This window comes from Danio rerio, chromosome 23 (assembly GCF_049306965.1).
Source record: "Danio rerio strain Tuebingen ecotype United States chromosome 23, GRCz12tu, whole genome shotgun sequence".
Lineage (NCBI taxonomy): Eukaryota > Metazoa > Chordata > Actinopteri > Cypriniformes > Danionidae > Danio > Danio rerio.
In genome coordinates this window covers 28868719-28890730 of record NC_133198.1, presented here as the reverse complement: position 1 = coordinate 28890730, position 22012 = coordinate 28868719, and the positions used below count along the sequence as shown (strand labels likewise).

Here is a 22012-nt window from a genome sequence, read left to right as displayed (position 1 = left end):
TATTAAAGCATCTTTAGTGTTTCTGATTTATATAAAACCAAACTGGAAATCGAGTATGATTAATGTTATTATCAGGGCAAGACAAGACGCGTTCCATCCCTGTCACTAGTTAAAATAACCTATTTTTTCTGGATTTAAATGCTTTTTAAAACACTTTGGATAATGTAAGTACATTAGTCAGCAAAATATATTCATTCATTTTCTTTTCGGCTTAGTCCCTATATGTAAGAGCAACAAATAACTTGACTTCTAGTTGATCAATTGGAAAAGTGGCAGAAGGTATTTCGATGAATCATTGTTGAATTGCATCCCAATCATCACAAATTCAGCAGAAGAACCCAATAAGAACCCACATGGACCCAAGATTCTCACAGAAATCAGTCAAGTTTGGTGAAGGAAAAATCCTGGTTTAGGGTTACATTTAGTATGGGGTGTGCAAGAGATCAGCAGAGTGAATAGCAACATCAACAGCCTGAGGTATCAAGACATTTGTGCTGCCCATTACATTACAAACCACAGGAGAGGACAAAGTCTTCAGCAGGATAGCACTCCTCATACTGCAGCCTCCATATCAAAGTTCCTGAAAGCAAAGAAAGTCAAGGTGCTCCAGGATTGGCCAGCCCAGTCACCATATATGAACATTATTGAGAATCAAGACTCTTAATGAAGTCTTGAGAGTCCTGCAAGAACACTTTCTTTGCTATTCCAGATGACTTTATTTATAAGCTATTTGAGTCATTGCAGAGATGTATGGATGCAGTACTCCAAGCTCATGGGAGTCACAAAATTAATTAGTTTTCCACTGGACCATGTTTTATTAAAGTAAAATAAGCGTAATCTAGAGGCCTTTGCCTTTCATATAAGAAACTTCTGATACCAAATAATCAACTAGAAGTCAAGTTATTATTTGTTGGTCCTAAAACTTGTATAGGCAACGATACTTTTATCAGGTTGTGTACATTTTGATGCGCAACAGTGCACTGCATGCTCAATGAAATTGACAGGATTATTACCAAATTAAATAATAAATATTATCCGTCATTAACTAGTAAACATATTTAAACTGGAATGTTAGAACTGGCTCAGTGCAAACAATCATTAGTCACTCAGCTTGTACTTTTAATAAAGTTTCATTTATTCCAAGCTAAGTAAACTATATGGTGGGACTTTCAGTATGGCAACTATTGGTAAAATTGAACACTTAAAGGTGCCGTATGTACGTTTGCAGATATTAAGAAACATGCCAAGTTAACAATGCTTGTTTATCTAAAAAACAATGCCGAAGTCAGATATTCTGCCTTGAAAATGTGTATTATGTGCTGTCTTTGTTTTGGTTCTTTTAACCTGCCCACTGCCACTTTAGCCAATTATATCTCAGGACCCCGGGTTGCCTTGTTGGAAAAGCACATCTTTCATTTACTCATTCAGAAAGTCCCTCAAAGCATGCACTCGTGACCGAAATGCAGCTTCCGGTGGACAGTAACAAACTCCAAAATGAGAAGCATATTCAGAGTTCCACATGAGGATATTAATTAGCAAATAATATAAATATTACTAATGTAAACATTAGGCAGGTAGACACGCTTCATGACGAGATTTGCAGTGATACGCAGTTTGGCTGTTTGCTCCAGACGCAACACAACAGAAATTTAAACACAGCCATTCAGAAGCACAGAATACGATCTAATTAATACACAATAAACCTCTTTAACATCATTAAATATACTTTCTAAATCACTGATATGTGTTGGATTTGAGGTTTTCTAAAATTCTATATCAAACAGTTTATTTTATTTTCAAGATCAGAGGTAAACTCTCTGCTGCTGCTTCCAGCAATAAATGTCATGTAAATGGCATTCAAACTCACAATGTAAGCATTTAACACTGAACAAAGCACATGAGGTGTACCTGAGGTGATCATAGTCCGTTTTCTGTTGTTCAGCAGCAAGAAATAGAAGCCGGTTCGAATATAACAATTTGAGGTGTTGGTTGGGACTAGGGTTGTAACGGTATGAATTTTTCACGGTATGATAATCGTCTAAAACAATACCACGGTTTGACGGTTTCGCGGTATACGGTATGTTACAAATGTTACAAAATAATAGAACAGTGAAGCAAATTTGACTTTTTCCAAATAATATATTTTTAGTTACTATAAACAACACCACTTACAATTAACAAATAAAAATAAGAAAATAATAAATAATGTGTCAAAGTCCAAATAAAGTCCAAATAAACATGGTGCAAATCCTCAGTAAAAAATAGATATAAATATTTACTATACTATAAATAGTTACATAACAAAACTAGATTCAATATGGAACATCCTTAGGTTTTATGTGCCAGCATGGATATGGTTGTCTATCGATATGGATATGGATATGGTTGTCTGCAATGCAGACAAACAGCTGCATCTTCATTTGCGTCTTTTGAAAACAGCAAGAGCAGCAGTTCGTCTTTGCTGTGTCACTGTTTTGTCATGTTTCTGTGCTGCTGTGCATGCAAAAGTACTTAGTATGAAAATTATTTCATGAAAAACTTTTTTTTTTTTTGCGTTTTATTTAGCCGCGCATAAATGTATGCCTATCTCTCATTCCGTGTTGTTCAAAAAGCTTGGTCCACAAACAAAAGCGAAACCTATGCTTATTGGTTGTGATATAGCGAGTTTGAACCAATCTGGGCATGGAGGAGGGACAATGCATCAGTGTATCATGTCTGATTTGTCCGGAGACACAGTGACGAGCGTTTCTTTGTCAAATCAGCGTTGTCAAATGTTGATGACGTAACCGCACTGATTCCGGAGCCTCTGAAAGTCCTGAAAGTCTCTGAAAGCGAATGTTATGTGATACAGCACTGGAAAGCTGAGATTCTCTTCTTTATGCCAATCTTTGAATTGTATGAATCGGATCAGCGGATCAAAAGTTATTAAACATTTAAGAGCAATACTTATTTTTAGCCGCGGGCGGCTGTCTTGGTCTTTAAGGGTTAAAACCGTTGATAATGCAATTGTTCATGGTATGATAATCGTGCACGTTCAAATCGTGGTAAACCGTCATACCGGTATATTGTTACAACCCTAGTTGGGACAAAAACTTATTTTTGCTCGATAGTAAGACTCACTCCTGTTGGTCCTCAATCTGGCAACCTGAGCTTGCGTTTGTTTTGATCCAGGAGTGCATTATCTAGTTTAACCACTGGGTGTCAAACAAACATACTAAATCTTTAATAAAGCACATGATCAGCATCTGAGGAGTCACGAATAACTAGAAGAAAAATACTTGTGAAAAACATACCTTTCATTCCATGTCGCAGCGTCGAGTTTCAAGTAGTGATAGGACTCAATGTGAAGCATCCATCCATTAGCAATGACTGAATGTTTACAGTATACTCAAGCACAATGAATGTAGACCCTAAAAGCAACATAATGTCATTCCTGTTTATTTTGAGGTACTTTACATTTATAGTCACAATATAAATGCAATGTGTTTCAACAAGTGTTTCTGTTTGACAAAAAAAAACACACAAAACAGTGCCAGGAGCAGAAAGCGGGAACTCAAGATACTACATAAATATCGTTAATTATGTTACATTTGTTTTACAGTATATAATGAAGTATAGAAAGAAATCTCTTCTGACCTCAGGCAATATTTGGGAATTCTGTTTTACAACCAGACCTCCTTTAACTGTAGTGGTCATTGTTTTAAAAAATAATAATAATAATAATTCCATGTCATAGGCTGTAACAAAAAGGCTATATTTGGTACTTTATAGTATACAGTAGCTCTGAGTGTTTCTTTAACAGTAACTCAAGATTGGACTGTTTATTTTACGTTTAGGATGGAAAAATATCAAAAACGCCTGTGCTTCTGTTGGACTTCTGTTAGAAAAAAAACAATCTTCCCTCACTCAGCGCTGTGAATGAATACAGTCCTAGACAGATTCGTCCTATTTAGTGGTGTTTGCGAAGGCAGTGTCTTCTTCTCCATCTGTCTCTTAGGCACTCAACAGCATGCAATGGGTGGACGTCCACCTTAATGGCAGTCTATGAGAGGAGCTCTTCATTGCTGCCCCATGAGCAAAGATGAGGAGAATTTCAATGAGAAAAAGAAGAGAAGTCCCCAGCTTTCCTCTCTCCTCTGGGTCATTCTTGATTTGTTTTTTATGACGGTCCCTCTGTCCCCTGTTTGTCCTGGCTCCCAGATGCTTCTGCCTCTGGGGCTGGAGATCCAGAAGCATCTCCCTCTACAAGACATACATGTGATAAACCTTACAGCCATGACAATATACAAGGGTAGACAAACAGGGTTGGGCAAAGTCAAGATATATTAAAATGCCAAATACCTTAAGATTAAGTGTCATGAAATAAACTACAAAATACAACAGTCACAAAACGTGTGTGTATATATATATATATATATATATATATATATATATATATATATATATATATATATATATATGTATATATAAAAATAAAATGTATTTTTGTATTTTAAAAATACTACAAAATACTTTCTTTTGAAAGTGAGCATGACATCAGTCCTTTTACCGTTAAACTGACTCTTCGATACTCAATGTAAAAGCATGATTTATCTATTTTTGCAAATGAACTCTTCATATACTTTATCCTGCTTCTGCTGTGTAACCTACTGTATATGCATCTATATGACGTCACCATGTAGACTTCTAACAAAGGATTTCAGTATTTTAAAAACACAGAAATACGAGACACTGAAGTATTTTGATACAAAATATTAACCCATTTCCATTAACCACATCAAATACAAATTACAAAATAGTATTTTGTATTTAAAATATGTATTAAAAATACATGCATCATAAATACTGCCCATCCCTGCTGACAATCAGGCAGTAAAAATGTTTTTTTATTTTTCTTTTATTTTTTTACATACCACACTATTTTTGAAGGAAAATATTTTAGATTAAAGTAGCTTGAAGTCTGATCTTTGAGAAAACGGAAAGGGTCACTAAATTTATTCATTCTTTAACTGTTTTTTTTTACGCTTTATTGAACTGTACCGTAAAAATGTCAAATGGTGTGTGTGGTGGCCACACATTGAGAGTGAGGCATGCACGCACACACACACACACACACGTTATACTTATTCATTTAAGATTATTTATTGGTCACAGTTCAGTTATTGTGTTTATACATTTTCGTTTCATTCATATCTGATTTAAATAAGACTCATACACTTTCAGTTTCTCATTACCTTTCTTTATTATTCACAGTACATTTATTACTATTTTGGGTGCACACAAAATCAGTTATCTGTACTGTATGTTTTGTTAATTTAGTTTTCTTTTGAGTTTAAGTTACCGTGCTGCAGTGCCGACGAGGAACAGAGTTTCCGGGTGTGGTCCGCCCAACTAAAGGTCCGACGTGCCGCAAGATGCCGTCTTTTGGTTCCGCCTGCCGATACCATTGGCTTAATGGCTTGGAGGGAGAGCTCATGTTTAGTTTAGGTTCAATAATGATTTGCAATGTTTGTTTATTCAGATTTATATTTAGTTTTGCCTTATTTATAGTTTATTTAACTTTATATTTAGATTTGTATTTAGATGTTTGGCTTAGTTTATTGTATTTGTAAATTGTATGTTTTTGTCTCCCCCTTCTTGTTTAATGTGGACTAGTCCCTGTGCTATAAATGTGGTCTGTCTTGTCATTTCATGGAGTTCTGTTTTTGGTTTAGACATGATTTGTTTGGTTTGAACTCAGTTTGTTTTCTTGTTTAGTTTATTGTTCTTTCAATTGATTTAATTATTTAATTAATTTATTTTTGAACTTTTTGTAAACCTTTTTGACTTTATTAAAAATAATTATTTTTGAAAATCTTCTTTTTTGTATGCCCCTTACTGTACGTGCTGGCTCGGTCCCTCACAAGTGGTGTCAGAAGTGGGATTTTGCCAGTAGGGGGCAGAGTTTTTTTTTCCTTGGTGAACTTTCTGGGCCATGAACCGAGGAGGACGAAGAGGAGCCCCAAAGGCTGTTTCAGTGGAGCAACTGGATGAAGTTGCACAAGAGCTGGGGGATGAAGAATTACAGGAGGTGAGAGAATTTGATGTGGAGACTGAATGCACAGAACCAACAATAGCTGACTTGACAGGCTTGTTGAGAGCTCACATGGCAAAAATGGAGGCTCAGGAAGCACAAAGGATTGCAGAGCTGGCCCAGCAGGAACGCCGATTCAAAGCTCTCCATCATCAGTTTGGGCTGTTGCAGCTGGAGGTGCAGGCCCGCACAACTACTGTTCCAAATACATTGGTAACATCTCATGATGATTTGGATCACCCAGATGAGGGTGCTGGTCCAAGTAGGCCATTATCTCAGTCAAGTACCTGTCGGAGAGAGGGAGCTGAAGCCCGTGATACAGGTCAGTGCCCACTCAAAGAGCCTAAATTGGAAAAGTTGTCTGATGGTGATGATGTTGAGCATTTCCTAATTACCTTTGAGAGAATGGCAGCAGTTTGCCGATGGCCAAAAGAGGAGTGGGTATTTCATCTGATTCCCCTTCTGACGGGTAAGGCCCGGGCTGCTTATGTTCACATGGATGTTGATGAATCTTTGAATTATGATGAACTTAAATCTGCAGTATTAAGGAAATATGACATCAGTCGAGAAACCTACAGGCAGAGGTTTCGGTCTCTTGAAGTAGAACACCTTGAAAGCCCTAAAGAACTATATGTGAGGTTAAAAGAACTGTATGGGAAATGGATGCAGCCAAAAAGTAAGTCTATTGAAGAAATTGGTGAAGTGATCATTCTTGAACAATACTTGAGAATGTTGTCTCCAGAGCTACAGGTGTGGGTACGAGAACATGATCCACAGTCGGCTTCACAAGCGGCAACACTGGCAGATGTGTTTGTGGCAGCACGTCAGAGAAATCAGTCCTGGTGGTGGAAATCCAGCCGAGATGACCGGAGAGCAAATCCTCCCCAGCCATCTATGAGAAACTTCCCTGGTGCTGGTAAGCCTCCTGGAGGAGGGCCCGCATTTGTCAATGCTCCTAAGAATTATAGGAAAATGCCAATATGTTACCTATGTAATCAAGAAGGTCATACCAAGCCCATGTGCCCTAGAAATGTAATCAAGAATACTCACCTGTGTTATGTGCCCAGGCATCTTGCAAAGCCAGCCCCTAAAGCTGAACGCTCGCCAGCAAGCACCACTGTTGAGATTAATGGAAAGGAAATGATTGCTTTGGTTGATACCGGGAGTGATCAGACTTTGGTACACATGAAGTGCATTTCTCCAGCCCTCCTTCGCTACACCAACCTGAAGGCTGTCCGCTGTGTGCATGGTGACGAAAAGCTGCTACCCACCGCAGAGGTCTATCTGAAGGTGAGAGGTCAGACTTACTTCTTGGAGGTCGGTGTAGCTGACAACCTACCTTTCCCTGTAGTCTTGGGGCATGACCTGCCAGTACTGTGGGACTTATTGCAGCCACCATCCACCTGTAACATGGTTGTTACTCGAGCCCAGAGCCATAAGAGAGACGAAAGTAAAGAGTTGCTTGCTACGCTACCATTCTTTGATGCAGAAATCGATGGCTCAACTAAACCTAGGAAATCCAGACGACAGAAACGGTTTGAGAAAATCCAATATAATGCTTCCGTAATGCCTGTTGATAAGTTTGCTGAATTCTCACCCAAATTTAAGCTGCCGGTCAACATTATGCAGATGCAACAAGAGGATGCCAGTCTTGTTCCTTATCTGGAGAGAGCAAAGCAGGAGGATGGAAAAACTGTTGATGGAGAGACAAAGGAAAGATTTTGTATGTACCAGGGTCTACTATATCGTCAGATGGGACAAGTGACACAACTGGTGGTACCACAGTGTGTCCGTGAAGTTATCCTTACTCTGGGTCACTCGATTCCTTGGGCTGGCCACCTGGGGAAACGTAAAACCATCGCCCGGATCAGAAAACACTTCTATTGGCCTGGTCTGAACTCAGAAGTAGCCCAGTACTGTAAAACCTGCCCTGAATGTCAAAAAGTGTCCTCTGACTGCCCAAGGCGGGTCCCTCTCCAACCACTGCCACTCATAGGCACTCCATTCGAAAGACTGGGAATGGACATAGTTGGACCAGTGGAGAAAAGTCGTTCGGGTAACCGATTTATGCTTGTAGTGACTGACTATGCCACTAGGTATCCTGAAGTGTTTCCCTTAAGGTCAGTTAAGGCCAAGTACGTGGCTACCTGTCTAGTGCAACTGTTCTCCAGAGTTGGCTTTCCAAGTGAAATTCTAACCGATCAAGGGACTAATTTTATGTCGAATCTTCTGAAGCAGGTCTATAGGTTGCTGGGCATCAAGAGTTTGAGAACCACTCCTTATCATCCCCAGACAGATGGGTTAACCGAAAGATTTAACCAGACGTTAAAGCAGATGCTACGCAAGTTTGTTGGTGAGTCTGGCACTGATTGGGATCAATGGCTCCCATATCTTCTGTTTGCCTACAGGGAAGTGCCACAAGCCTCCACTGGATTTTCCCCGTTTGAGTTGCTTTATGGTCATGAAGTCAAAGGTCCCTTAGCATTACTCCGAGAAGTTTGGGAGGGAAACCCACAGAGAAATGATGAAACTAATGTGGCATCCTATGTGATTCAGATGAGGGAACGTTTGCAAAAGATGTCTGCACTAGCTCAGTCTCATTTGGCAGAAGCTCAAACACGCCAGAAAACCTGGTACGATCAATCTGCTCGGGAGCGGCAGTTTAAGCCCGGTCAGAAGGTACTCGTGATGTTGCCCAGTCATGAAAGTAAGCTGCTTGCAAAATGGCAGGGGCCATATGAAATTAAAAGGAAACTAGGTCCTACCACCTATGAAGTTGCTCTATCTGACCATGCTCATTCTACACGTACTCTGCATATAAATTTGCTTAAAGAATGGTTTCCTCGTCCTCCTGAATCTAGCCACAGCTTGATGATCCGGCAAGTCAAAGAAGAGGATGATTCTGAAGTATTTCTGCCTCAGTCAGCTCTAGGAGATGTGGATCTGAGTCACCTGTCTCCACAGCAACAGCATGAGGTGAGAGAAATTTGTTTACCAGAAGTCTTCTCAGAATACCCTGGCTTTACCACCTTGATTGAACATAATATTGAGTTGAAACCCGATGCTGTAGTTCGAAGAATGAGTTACAGGGTCCCTGAACGTCTCCAAGAAGCGCTGAAAGAGGAGGTGGATCTGATGCTGAGGCTGGGAATTATAGAACCCTCTAAAAGCGAATGGTGCCACCCTGTGGTCCTTGTTCCGAAAAAGGATGGGTCTATAAGGTTTTGTATAGACTTTCGTTACCTCAACTCCGTGACCAAGTTTGATGCTTACCCTACTCCACGAATCAGTGATCTCACTGATCGACTGGGCACCTCAAAGTTTCTAACCACCATTGATCTTTCAAAAGGTTATTGGCAGATTCCGTTGACTCCACAGTCCAGAGAACTCACTGCGTTTAAAACACCCTGGGGCCTATTCCATTTTAAGGTTCTAGCCTTTGGACTGCATGGGGCACCGGCCAGCTTCCAAAGACTAATGGACCAGGTACTGCGAGGACTACCATTTACGGCTGCTTATCTGGATGATATTGTGGTGTACAGTGACACATGGCAGCAACATCTGCAGCATCTCCAGGAAGTTCTGCAACGCCTTCAGGCAGCCGGCCTGACAGTTAACCCTCAAAAGTGTACCATTGCAAAGGCAGAGACAGAGTACTTGGGGTTTGTTATCGGCAAAGGGGTGCTCCGACCCCAGGTGGAGAAGGTACGGGCCATTGAAGAGTGTCCACAGCCACAAACTCGTAAGGAGTTAAGGTCCTTTTTGGGTATGGCTGGGTTTTATCACAGATTTATTCCCAACTTTTCTGGGCGGGCTGCAGTATTGACTGACATGGTTGGTTCAAGGAGTCCCAATCAGCTGAAGTGGACCCAAGAAACTGTTGCAGCTTTCCAAGATCTCAGAAAGGCCTTGAGTAAAGATTCTGTCTTGCATAACCCTGATTTCCACCAACCCTTTGTTTTGCAAACTGATGCTTCAGATCGAGGCCTGGGAGCTGTATTGCTACAGGGCAGCCCTGACACTCGACGCCCAGTGGCCTTCCTGAGTCGAAAGCTCTTCCCCAGGGAAGTTCGCTACTCTATTGTGGAAAAGGAATGCTTGGCTGTGAAGTGGGCCTTGGACTCTTTAAAGTATTATCTGCTAGGCCGGGAGTTTATACTGGAGACTGATCATAAAGCTCTACAATGGCTTCAAGAAATGAAAGATACCAACAGTCGTATTACCCGCTGGTACCTGGCCATGCAGCCCTTCCGGTTTATTATCAGACATGTCCCTGGCAAAGAAAACCTTACGGCTGACTACTTGTCCCGATGTGCCAGTGACATTCCCGAAGGGAGGGAGTGTGTGGTGGCCACACATTGAGAGTGAGGCATGCACGCACACACACACACACACACGTTATACTTATTCATTTAAGATTATTTATTGGTCACAGTTCAGTTATTGTGTTTATACATTTTCGTTTCATTCATATCTGATTTAAATAAGACTCATACACTTTCAGTTTCTCATTACCTTTCTTTATTATTCACAGTACATTTATTACTATTTTGGGTGCACACAAAATCAGTTATCTGTACTGTATGTTTTGTTAATTTAGTTTTCTTTTGAGTTTAAGTTACCGTGCTGCAGTGCCGACGAGGAACAGAGTTTCCGGGTGTGGTCCGCCCAACTAAAGGTCCGACGTGCCGCAAGATGCCGTCTTTTGGTTCCGCCTGCCGATACCATTGGCTTAATGGCTTGGAGGGAGAGCTCATGTTTAGTTTAGGTTCAATAATGATTTGCAATGTTTGTTTATTCAGATTTATATTTAGTTTTGCCTTATTTATAGTTTATTTAACTTTATATTTAGATTTGTATTTAGATGTTTGGCTTAGTTTATTGTATTTGTAAATTGTATGTTTTTGTCTCCCCCTTCTTGTTTAATGTGGACTAGTCCCTGTGCTATAAATGTGGTCTGTCTTGTCATTTCATGGAGTTCTGTTTTTGGTTTAGACATGATTTGTTTGGTTTGAACTCAGTTTGTTTTCTTGTTTAGTTTATTGTTCTTTCAATTGATTTAATTATTTAATTAATTTATTTTTGAACTTTTTGTAAACCTTTTTGACTTTATTAAAAATAATTATTTTTGAAAATCTTCTTTTTTGTATGCCCCTTACTGTACGTGCTGGCTCGGTCCCTCACAGTGTGACAGCAAAAATGAAGGAAACCTCCTCTTAATATACAAATATTCATTGTTGGACACTTATCTTAATATAGTGCTATTCGAATATTTATTTCATTTTGCTTGTGCCTTTTTGACCCTGAACTTATGAACCTTTTTATTTTATAGTGGCTCCAAAAACGTTAACTATGTATAATTTTATGGCTTTAGTCACATGATCTTGAATGCTGTGCTTTAAATAATTAAAGTTTTCTATGGCATTGTCAATTTAAAATTAACATATAGATTCACACCAGAGGACATGGTTTTCAGTGACAAAATATATTTTTCATGTTTTAAAAGGCAGCTTTTATGTTTTTAGAAATATATGTATGAAAAAAAAGATTGCCATTTACCAAAATAGTCACTTGTAAAACTAGGCCTGAAACATTTATTAATGATTTTGAGTTTTGAGATTAAAAGGTTTTTGATTTAAAGTTTTTGAGTTTTTGATTTAAAAAGCCTCAATAATGGCTTTTTGAAAATGACCATCCATGCAGTGTGTAACAGCTCTAAGTGAACGAAAACATCCAGCTGAGGTTTAAATCTGGAAGTGCACCTTGTTTAATACTATTGATTCAATTTAGACGACTCTGACTCAAATGAATGAAAGACCTTTTGCCTGCACCATTACCGTCGATACATGACATCTCCAAATATGAAGTGCCGGATCTGGTAAAACGTGAACGCGTCTTTCCTATCAGACGCTAGCGAAGTGTGAGTGATCATGGGATTGACCATGACATGAAGATTACTATTACAAAAGATGGCCAGACATGCGCTGTGGGGAATAAAGGGTTAAGTTAATTTTCACAACAATACCACAATATATCCAACCATGTGCTGTGTTTGTTTCATTTTTCTGATGATTGATACAATAATATACACTGCAGCGCGGGATTCGCCAGCCATTCGTCATCAAAGGAAGGCTCAGCAAAGAATACTTATCTATGGGACTTTGGTCCATACAAACTAACTACAGTAACAGTTAATGACTAATAGTTACTTCTTCTTCCAGATCCTGTAAGTGTTTCTCCTACCTACACAATATAAAGTGTGATTAAAATGGTTGCCTTGTTTTCTGTAGTTTGCAAAATGTATGTGTTGTAACTTCGCTCTGTGCGGCTTGTAATCACGTATATGTTATAGATCAGTGCTTGTAATGTATCTCTCAGGTTAAATCTTTATGGGGCTGTTCACATATTGCATTCAAAACCATGTTAAAAACGCCCCACATACTTCTTCCTTTACCGATTTAAATGCATTTTGTGCTCAAAATCTCCTGTCACCATCAGCTGTCCTCACACGCGTGGCACAGTCAATTTTCAAAATAGTTCAACTTTTGTCACTGTATGGATTTCTACGAAATATGGGTCGTTGTTATTACTTGGGTTATGGTCAAGAATAGGGGAATATGCTGGTGTTTGACTGCATTGCTTTAATGCATTCCTCCATATATACCTCACACATATACTCTGTGCTCTAAGTACTTTATAACAGTGCTGGGCATTTCTCTCTGTCTCGTGCTGAATGCAGTCGACCAGTCACAACAGACATCGGACTAATCAGCGCAGATTAACCTCGCAAAGGAGGGGTTTGGGAACAAATGAGTCCCTGAACAAATAATATATGAGTCGTTGGGATAATTATATGAAAATAAATGCATATAAGAAAATCAAAGTGTTTTTTGACCTTGCATGCATATTAGCCTTTTGTTGGAGACCCCCCCAAAACCAAATTATGCCCTTTTATAATGCATAATAGGGGCTCATTAACTGGAGGAAGTTGTCTTCCATGGAAGACAAAGAAATGTTTAATCATTTGCTGCATTTTAAATGATGACAGTGCTAATTATATTAAATCAAATGTTACAGTGAAAATGCAATGTCATGTCAACAATCCATGTGCAAATTCTCCAGCTACCCGCTCTTGTCAAAGAGACCTTGTGGTCATGGGAAAGTCTCAGGTTATTTCAAAGATAAAAATGGTGCCAAGAAAGTGAACTAAGGAAACTGGGTCAAATAAAGACAGATGCGACTCTTTACTTCGAAAGGAAAGAGTTGAAAAGTTCCCATACAAATAGGAAACGGTCAAGGAAGCGGTTATTGTTGAGAGGACTGATAATAAATCTTTGTCAGCATTGACAGCCTCTATTCAATCTCACCAAACCTATTTGAGTTAAATCTAGATACTTTGACCTTATAGTGTCGTGTCCTGGATAAAGCGACGGCGATTTTGAAAGAAGTCTTTGGTTCACATCCTTTTTTTTTTTTTTTTTTTTTTTTTTTTGAGCGATGCTTGTAATCTGTTGATGTATTGCAGTCTTAATGCATTCACAAAGCAAGTGATTAAAGGGGGCAAACTAATGCAGCGTTGCATAATAAATATGACCTGACAGACCACTGGCAGTCAAGAGACATTATGAGCTCTGTTATCACGAGCAGCACTAGTTGTGCAGAATTACTAATGTGAATTACTGCCAGTGAAAAAGCTAAATAAGTTCTGAAAGAAATACTGTAGTAGTGTTAAAAATCAGGCAAGGTTAACCTTTTTATAGCATCATAGTCTATCATAATTATTAGAATACCCATAGGGTATATGCCGAAGTATGCTAATAGGACTTTTAGCTTGCCAGTAACCTGGGTTAAGCGCTTCCGGTGAACTGTATGCCAATGCAAAAATTGGCGCGTTTAGGATCAGTTTTCTTTAAAAATCCGCAATCTCCACTGGCTGAGTGATATCCGATATAAAGTGGGTCTCAGTTTGAACAAGAAGCACTTCATTAAATTACATTTTCCCCGTCATGTCTTTATAATACAAGCATTTATTTTACCCCAGTATATTCAATGGAGCTTCTGCGCTAGCCTGCCGATTCTGACGGGTAGTGCGAGTAAACAGCCTTTTGTCTCGTTTTACGCTTGAACAACTAAATGAATGCCAAAGTCTATTTAACTGAATGTATTTTAGTTATATTGCAATATCGATGCTGTAAAAGGAACCGTGTAAAATGGAAAACAATTTACAATAACAGGTCACCGGAAGTTTATCAGTATGGCAACAACACTAGCTTGGCACATACCCTATTACGAATTTGTTACATTGTTTACCATTTATATTTTAAAAGTGTAAAGTTTGATAAAAAAATCTAAGCATAAAGTTAGCATAAAAACACAAATTGATAGGTTACCAAACTTTGAATGGTAAATTGAGGTGGAAAAGAAAAGGAAGAAGGAAGGATCAATACAAGTAACTGAGGAAGTGGAGGAGAAGGATAGAGATGTAGACAATCTATCTGGGTTTCCATCACCCAGTGTTAATGTTCATTTTGAAATATCGCATAAGAAATGAGTAATGGAAATGGCAAATTTCGAAATGGCAAATTTCCCTTAATTCGAATAAAAAAATGACGCTCACTTAAGGTGGTTTTGGTGAAAAAGGGTTGATGTGAAAAAGCGATGGAAATGCATTTACCAAATTAACGCGTCTAATTAGCTTGCCTCCATTATGTTTGCCTTGTGTACTGTTGGTTACTAGGTTACCAATACTACATTCAACCACTCTAACAACTTGATCAGAAGGCATCTAATTTGTATTTGTTACTTATTATTGTAATTTTATGAAATAAAAAAGATGGAAGACGAATGAAGAGGAGGAGGAAGAGAAGAAAATAAGGATTGAGGAAAGAGATAAGTAGGCGCAATAATAAAGGTATGAAGTGGAGTGGAAGAATCGAGAGGAGGATGAGGATAAAAATAAAGAGGAAGATGAGCAGTAAAAGGTGAAAGAAAAATAGAAGAATAAGAAGGTGGAACAGAGGTTTACAAAGGAATATGAGGAGAATGAGAGAAAGGAAACATTGAAGACTGAAGAGAAAGAGCAAAAGAAAAAGAAGAAGACTAAAGAAGGAGAACATAACTAAGACCAAGAAGAAAAAATATGAAAAAAGAAAAGATGAGATGAAGGGAGATTAGAAGGATGAGGATGAGGAGAAAAGAAGAATGAAGATCAGAAGGAGAACTAGGAGAAGAGGAATGAGAGAGAGAAAAAAAGAGGATAGGGAAAATAATGAGAAAATGGATGTGAAAAGGGGGAGGAGGAGGAAAAGAGCAAGAAAGAGAAGGGAAAAGAAGAAAAAGGATAAGAAGGAGAATAACAAAGAAGATAGGAGGAAGAATAAGGAAGAGGATGATTAGGAAAAGAATAAAGAAAAGTTGGAGGAAAAGAAGAAAGGAATAAAAAAAGAGTGGAAGAGAATGCTAAAGAAATGTCAATACAAAAATCTGAAGCTCAGTGTGCAGCTGAGGTACCTGTAGCTTTCAGGTCCATCTGAGCCATGTCTTTGGTAAGTTCACTGGTCCCCCCCTCTCCTCCTTCTCCTTTAATGTCCGGCACAGCGTTCCTGCGACCTGTACGATCACAGTTTATGAACTCTGAATATGACGCCTCAACGTCCATCATCTACTCACAAAGGGCCCTCTCATTACACCTGAAAAAAAAGATGACAGACAAAAAGTCAGAACAACCGTTGTGTGTTAAAAAAGACAGAACGCAAGCAACACAAGCTATGCTTCTATCCAAAGATGTGGATTAGACTGGAATATTGCAGAAAGCGTATGGGTAACACTTTAACTTGCAACCCGCACAGTACAGTGAAATAATACAGTGACTGTAAGCATAGTACAAGTATAAAGAAAGTATGTGTAGGTATAAGGGAACAAACTGTAATGTTTAGGAAATAAGGGGGTAACAAGAAGATATACAACACGCAAAGTACCACATAAGTACATTAAATTTACATCTTCCTTTTCTATAAAATGCAAAGAAACAAATCGTAATGTTTGGGTAATGGTGGGGTAAACAAGCCACATATGCAACACACAAATAAGTACATCGAATTTATTTTGTTGTTTTAAGTATAGAGACGAGACAATGCTCGAGTAAGATGAAGTGTTTTGAAATTTCTATTTAGTAAAATAAAGGTTGCAAAGTAAAGAATATATTGTGTGTTTGTATATTTATTTCACTACCTTCAAGAGTTAATCTGTGACTACAGGAAACAAGGAGGGAACAATTGCTGCATTTACCCTGTAACTATATAAACTATAATACCCCTTGTTATATTGAATTGCAGATTTAAAAATAAGTACTGTATACAATAAGGCATTATAATTTCACACATTGTAAATCTTTTTTTACCCCAAACACCCCTTATTATAAAACCTAAGCTATGAAAACGGGTACTAATGTACTTACGCAGGTGTTTGCAGGTTGCATAAGGTTGTGACCCCGATGCACAATTCTTTATATGTATGCAATACAGAAAAATACACCGTGAATTCAATATACATGGTTCTTTGTGCGTTCAATATCTTTTTGTTACCCCCTTATTACTCAAATATTAATTTGTTACCTTATACCTACACATACATTATACATAAACTATACTTACAGAAAAGTACACTGTTATTTCACTGTACTTGTGTGGTACTTTGCGAGTTGTAAAATAAAAAGTGTTACCAATATATGCGAACAAAGCATTGTTTCCATCCAATGAGTCAAAGACAACAAAATCATCACTTTCTGATAAACTACTGTAGCACCATGTACCAAAAAGAAAAATGTACATTGGTACAGAAGGATAAGCCACTGTTGGCCTTTTTTCTTGTATATTAAATTACTTGAATTTCAAGAAATAAAGATGAAACACAATGGACATGTGGTGGGCTTTGGAGGCTCGAGAACGCACTTTAACTGCTCACGACACTTTTAGCAGGTAATAATATGAACCACTTTGATGACGGGATTTGGCCAAGGCATTTTAAAATGACTAAAACACCATTTCCGATGTTTTCATTGTGGTCAGTTCGCTGGTTTGTCCTTTAATGACGTCCCATATCACCCATTTTTGTTATCCCTTGATCTGTCAAAACAAAAATCACATTCATTTTATGATGCACAGGCCAGAATTTATTCTGTAGATGTGTTTCCATTATGCACATGTTTCCTTATTGGTTAAAAACTTTGTCCTACTCAGTTGTGCGCACAAGTTTTTTTATGCACATTTGCAAAATTTATGTGCATTATTATGTTTCTATTAAGCATTTTTCTGTGATATTCCAAAACGCACTAAGATAGAAACATGGCTACTTTTGACAAAAATCTTTTTTGAGCAACTCCACGTAATGAGCTGTGATAAGGAAAATCCTAACGCAGAGAAAACCTGTGAACGTCTCAGTTCAGTAATACCCATGACAGAACACGCTGTCTGATGAATTGGAGTAATTATTACTTCAGGGGCTCTATTTCAACGCTAAAGTTAATAGATTCAGCCGCTGAACTCATTTCATGGCCTAATTATATAAGAGAGCCAAGCGCATTCATCCATCCCTGGGTGCATTCGTCATTCTTTGCATGCTTGTTTACTCTCAGGGTTTCTCAGGAGTAGCAATGCAAGCTTGCAAATGGAGCCTTATTGGCACGCAAATGAGAAATAAAACCTAAAGCGATCGATTAGACACTTTTTGGAACTCATGAAACTGCTTTCAGGAAGAGTCATGGGTGGGCATTATGCTGAGAGAGGAATCCTCCCAGAGAACGTATCCAAAACACATTAGCAACTCATTCACTAAATGTCCCCTAGGCCGACATGAAATAAATAAATAAATAAGTGTAGTCCATTTACTTGAACCAATGATGCCGATAATGTCTCAAAACTATGCTCATGTTACTCCTTAATTAACAGCATTATATCATATTTTTAAATGACTACAATTATTAATTTTATTTACTTAAAAGTCTGCAGAAACTTCTGGTTTAAGCAGACTTTAAGTTCTTACTAAGTGAAACAGAATATTGAGTATGGGGTGTGGCTTTGAATTTAAGCTCCTCCTCTTATCTTTTACTTGCAGCAAACTAATGGTTTGAAGGCAGCGGCTTATTGTAGCATATTGCAAGCTGTCAAGTTAAGTATGTTTACATGGACACCAATAATCAGATTTTAATACGATTAAGAGACTACCATGTAAACAGCTATTTTTGATTAATCCGATTAAGGTTATAATCAAACAACTGTGACGAGTCTCTTTGACCAACCCACTGATCGGCCGAAAGCGGGAAGGACAGAGACTCATCTGCTCAATTGGGAACACCTGAGTTCCCCTCTATAAAAGCCAGCAGTGTTGGCTTGTGAAGAAGCCGTGCTTTTGCTCCTGTTTGTTTGTTTTGTTTCTTTTAGCTTTGGTTAATCTTTGATTTTGGCTTACCTAAAGTGAGCTCTTTATTATTCTTTAATGTTTAAATAAATACTTTTGGTACCAAACCATCTGGTGTATGTCCTCCCTTTAATTTTTGTCATCGCCTTTGAGCCGGGTCGTGACAAATATGGGGGCTCGTCCGTAAGTTTAATTTGGTGATAACTTTGTTGAATTAATGAATTTCGTTAATCTAATGATTAATTCGTTAAGTATATAATTTTTTTGGATTAATATTCGTTTTGTTGCCAATATTTGTGGAGGATTATATTAGATGGTTTGGTTTATTTTTGTTTGACGGGAGCACGGCCATGGTTTTGGGTAAGTCTGACTTCTTTGTGTATTTGTGGAGAGATTTGTTTTGGAATATGCTTTTCCCTGGGCAGGTTTAGTGAGGTGTCCTTTGGATGCCTCAAAATATTTTTTGTTTTAGTTTGTTATTTTTGTACGGTGAACGCGGCTGGAGCAGTTGTCTCGGGTACACATCCGTGTTTTGCAGCGGTGATTTGTCAATTGGTCGCTGTTGCAAACGCTGGTTTATAGTGTATAAGAACCCGCCGCAAGTAACTGTATGAAGACTAGGGTTGAGTTTAGTTAGCTAAATTTCAGTTAGAGGGAACTGTTTATTCCAGTCTTGTTTCTCCTCAAATATTGTTGGGAATATTTGGTAGTTTGCCTTACATTTGTCGTTTCAATGGCTTCGAAAATTGAAACATTTGTTAGTGCTCCATCAGAGGATTTGTTAAATGATTTAACTAAAGATCAGTTGATAGAACTTGCCGATCACTACAAGATTAATTTGTCAAGTCAAGATAAACGTGTCAAAGATAATGTTAAATTATTGATAAAGACTGAGTTAATGGATCGTGGAATTTTAGCATTCGAACTGTCTGAAAGTGCGTCTGATTTGATTGAGACCACTACAATGTCTCCTCTAACATTTGAACAACAAAAACAACTGTTGTTAATTCAAAAAGAAATGAAAGAAAAAATATCAGCAATGCAAAATCGCGTGGAGATGTCTAAACTGCAGTTTCAGCAACAACAGCTTGATTTAGAGCGATATAGGTTAGATTTGATTAGAGATGGAAAATTATTACCAACTACAAGTGGGGAACGTAGTTCGTCGTCAAATTCAGATATAGTAGCAAACTTGAGGCTTATTCCAAAATTTGATGAAAAGGATGTTGAACGTTTCTTTTTATTGTTTGAACGAGTAGCAGATGCACGAAATTGGCCAGATGAAGATCGCACGCTCATGCTGCAGTCTGTGTTTATAGGTAAAGCTCAAGAGGCGTATTCTTCTCTCGGGGTAGAGGATGCGAAGAATTATTCAAAAGTCAAAAATGCAGTCTTGAGGGCTTATGAACTGGTCCCAGAGGCCTATAGGCAGAGATTTAGGTCCTGGAAGAAAACTGATAAACAAACCCATGTTGAGTTTTTGCATGATATTTCTGTTTTCTTCAGTCGCTGGTGTTCAGCGTCTGATGTAAAAACATTGGATGATTTAAGAGAACTAATGTTGCTTGAGCAGTTTAATAACTCCGTGACCGAACGTACAGCGACATATATCAGCGAGCGTAAACCTAATACAGCAAGTGAGGCGGCCGTAATGGCTGATGAATTTTTTCTCATTCATAAAACCTCTTTTGACAACAAAAAGACTGAAATGAGCTTTAACAAAGAAATGTGGCATTATTCTGATAAATGTTCTAAATTTAGGCGTACTTCCCCTAGTCGCGTTCGGGTTGATGAAAGGGAGAGGGCAAATATGTGCAATTACTGCCATCTTTTGGGTCACTGGAAAAATGAGTGTCCTTCACTTAAATCAAAAGAGGATGCTAAAATAAAGTCTATCTCTTCTTTGGTTAAACCTGTTGCTTTGGCTGAGACCGTTTTAAAAGTGAACAATATTCATAAAAGTAGCTCTCCACGTGTTTCATCCTTTTCTCCATTCGTTACAGATGGGTCTGTCAGGTTGGTTGATTCGGAGCAAGTGGTCCCAGTTAAAATTCTGCGGGACACTGGATCTGCAGAAAGTTTTGTTTTGCAATCTGTTTTGCCTTTTTCAAATGACTCATACACTGGAAACAATGTCTTGATTAGAGGTATTGGGTTGAATGTTATATCTGTTCCCATCCATAAACTTGTTTTAAATTCTGACTTGATCCAGGGAGAAGTGAAGGTGGCTGTGCGGTCCTGTTTACCTGTGGAAGGAGTGCAAGTAATCTTGGGTAACGATTTGGCTGGTGATCGAGTTTGGCGGAATGTTTCACCAAATTTAGTGGTGACATCATCAGAATTGACTAGTGAATCAGGAATTGAAGATCTTTCCTGTTCCTCAAATGTGTTTCCATCGTGTGTGACAACACGTTCCATGAGTAAAATCCAGGGAGGTGATAGATCTGAAGAGAAAAGGGTGAGTACAGTGTTGGAAATCCCTTCTATCTTAACGGTTTCACGAGAGGATTTGATTAGAGAGCAGAAAGCTGACTCTACTCTCATTGAGTTGTTTGATCGAGTGGTTCCTAATGACACCATTGTTGATCTCTCGTCTGGATATTACCTAGATGGTGGTGTATTGTGTAGAAAGTGGGTGCCCCATGAGGAGTGTGTGATTGTTGAGCCTATGTTTCAAGTTGTAGTACCCCAGTCTCTTCGTCAACTTGTTCTGCAAACTACACATGATACATCTGGACATTTAGGAGTGAAAAAAACGTATAGATTGCTTCTGAAACAATTTTTTTGGCCAAAGATAAAGCGTGACATATCTAAGTACATGTCATGTCAGACGTGTCAGTTAACTGGAAAGCCAAATCAATCCGCTAAACCTGCTCCTTTGTACCCAATTCCTTCTATTAGTCAACCATTTGAACATCTTTTGATTGGTTGTGTAGGGCAATTGCCTAGGTTGAAGACAGTGGATGAGTACTTGCCTGCAGTTATGTGTCAGGTAACTAGGTATCCAGCTGGATACCCATTGCATTCTACCACTGCAGATGTAAAGGCCTTGACTTGGTTCATTTCTGTGTTTGGAATACCTGGACTTATTGAATCGGATCAGGGGAGTAATTTTACTTCCAACTTGTTTGGTGAAGTTTTGAAATCGCTCCATGTTCAACATAATCTTTCCAGTGCTTTTTATCCCCAGAGCCAGGGAGCCCTGTCAAGATTTCTTCAAGCACTGAAGTCTATGCTGAAGTCATACTGCACACAAATGGATTGGAAACAAACTGATCCACCAAAAAATGTTGTATCGTATGCGAGTGATTTTCATCTCAGAATGTCTGAAGCATGTCAACTGGTGAAGGGCTTTTGGAGGGAAGCGTGGGATCTAATGTGGCGGCTTTTGGTCAACGTACTTAAGTGTTTACTTCAGTCTGGTGATCGAGTTCTTGCTCTGGTGGCTGTAGTTGGTTCACCCTTTCAGGCTGAGTTTTTGGATTCATCCAATGCAGAGCAGTTACCAAATTCAGTTTTGTTGGA

The 22012-nt window shown here is 38.6% G+C and overlaps 2 protein-coding genes across 6 annotated transcripts in view; one reads left to right on the top strand and one right to left on the bottom strand.

Moving 5' to 3' along the window:
* Positions 1–3422: 3422 nt before the first annotated feature.
* pkig (protein kinase (cAMP-dependent, catalytic) inhibitor gamma) overlaps positions 3423–22012 on the bottom strand; it is a 63850-nt gene continuing 45260 nt past the window's right edge. For 3 of the 5 annotated variants that reach the window (NM_001166156.3, XM_073938358.1, NM_001309188.1), the window contains 2 exons: positions 15584–15762; positions 3423–4242 (listed from right to left, as the gene is read on the bottom strand). In NM_001166156.3, coding sequence (NP_001159628.1) covers positions 4160–4242; positions 15584–15734 — 234 coding nt within the window. In that variant the 5' untranslated portion in view covers positions 15735–15762 and the 3' untranslated portion in view covers positions 3423–4159. Of the gene's footprint in view, positions 4243–15583; positions 15763–17112; positions 17197–22012 lie in introns of all 5 variants that reach the window. The other 2 variants (XM_073938360.1, XM_073938359.1) reach the window with 1 other exon arrangement.
* Positions 5694–11212, top strand: LOC137489128 (uncharacterized). Its single transcript, XM_068216908.2, has one exon. The coding sequence runs from the start codon at positions 5975–5977 to the stop codon at positions 10433–10435; it is 4461 nt and encodes a 1486-aa protein (XP_068073009.1). The 5' UTR covers positions 5694–5974; the 3' UTR covers positions 10436–11212.

What these genes read in the sequence shown, in the direction of transcription:
- LOC137489128 (XM_068216908.2), top strand. Translation starts at nt 5,975, where the DNA reads ATGAACCGAGGAGGACGAAGAGGAGCCCCAAAGGCTGTTTCAGTGGAG.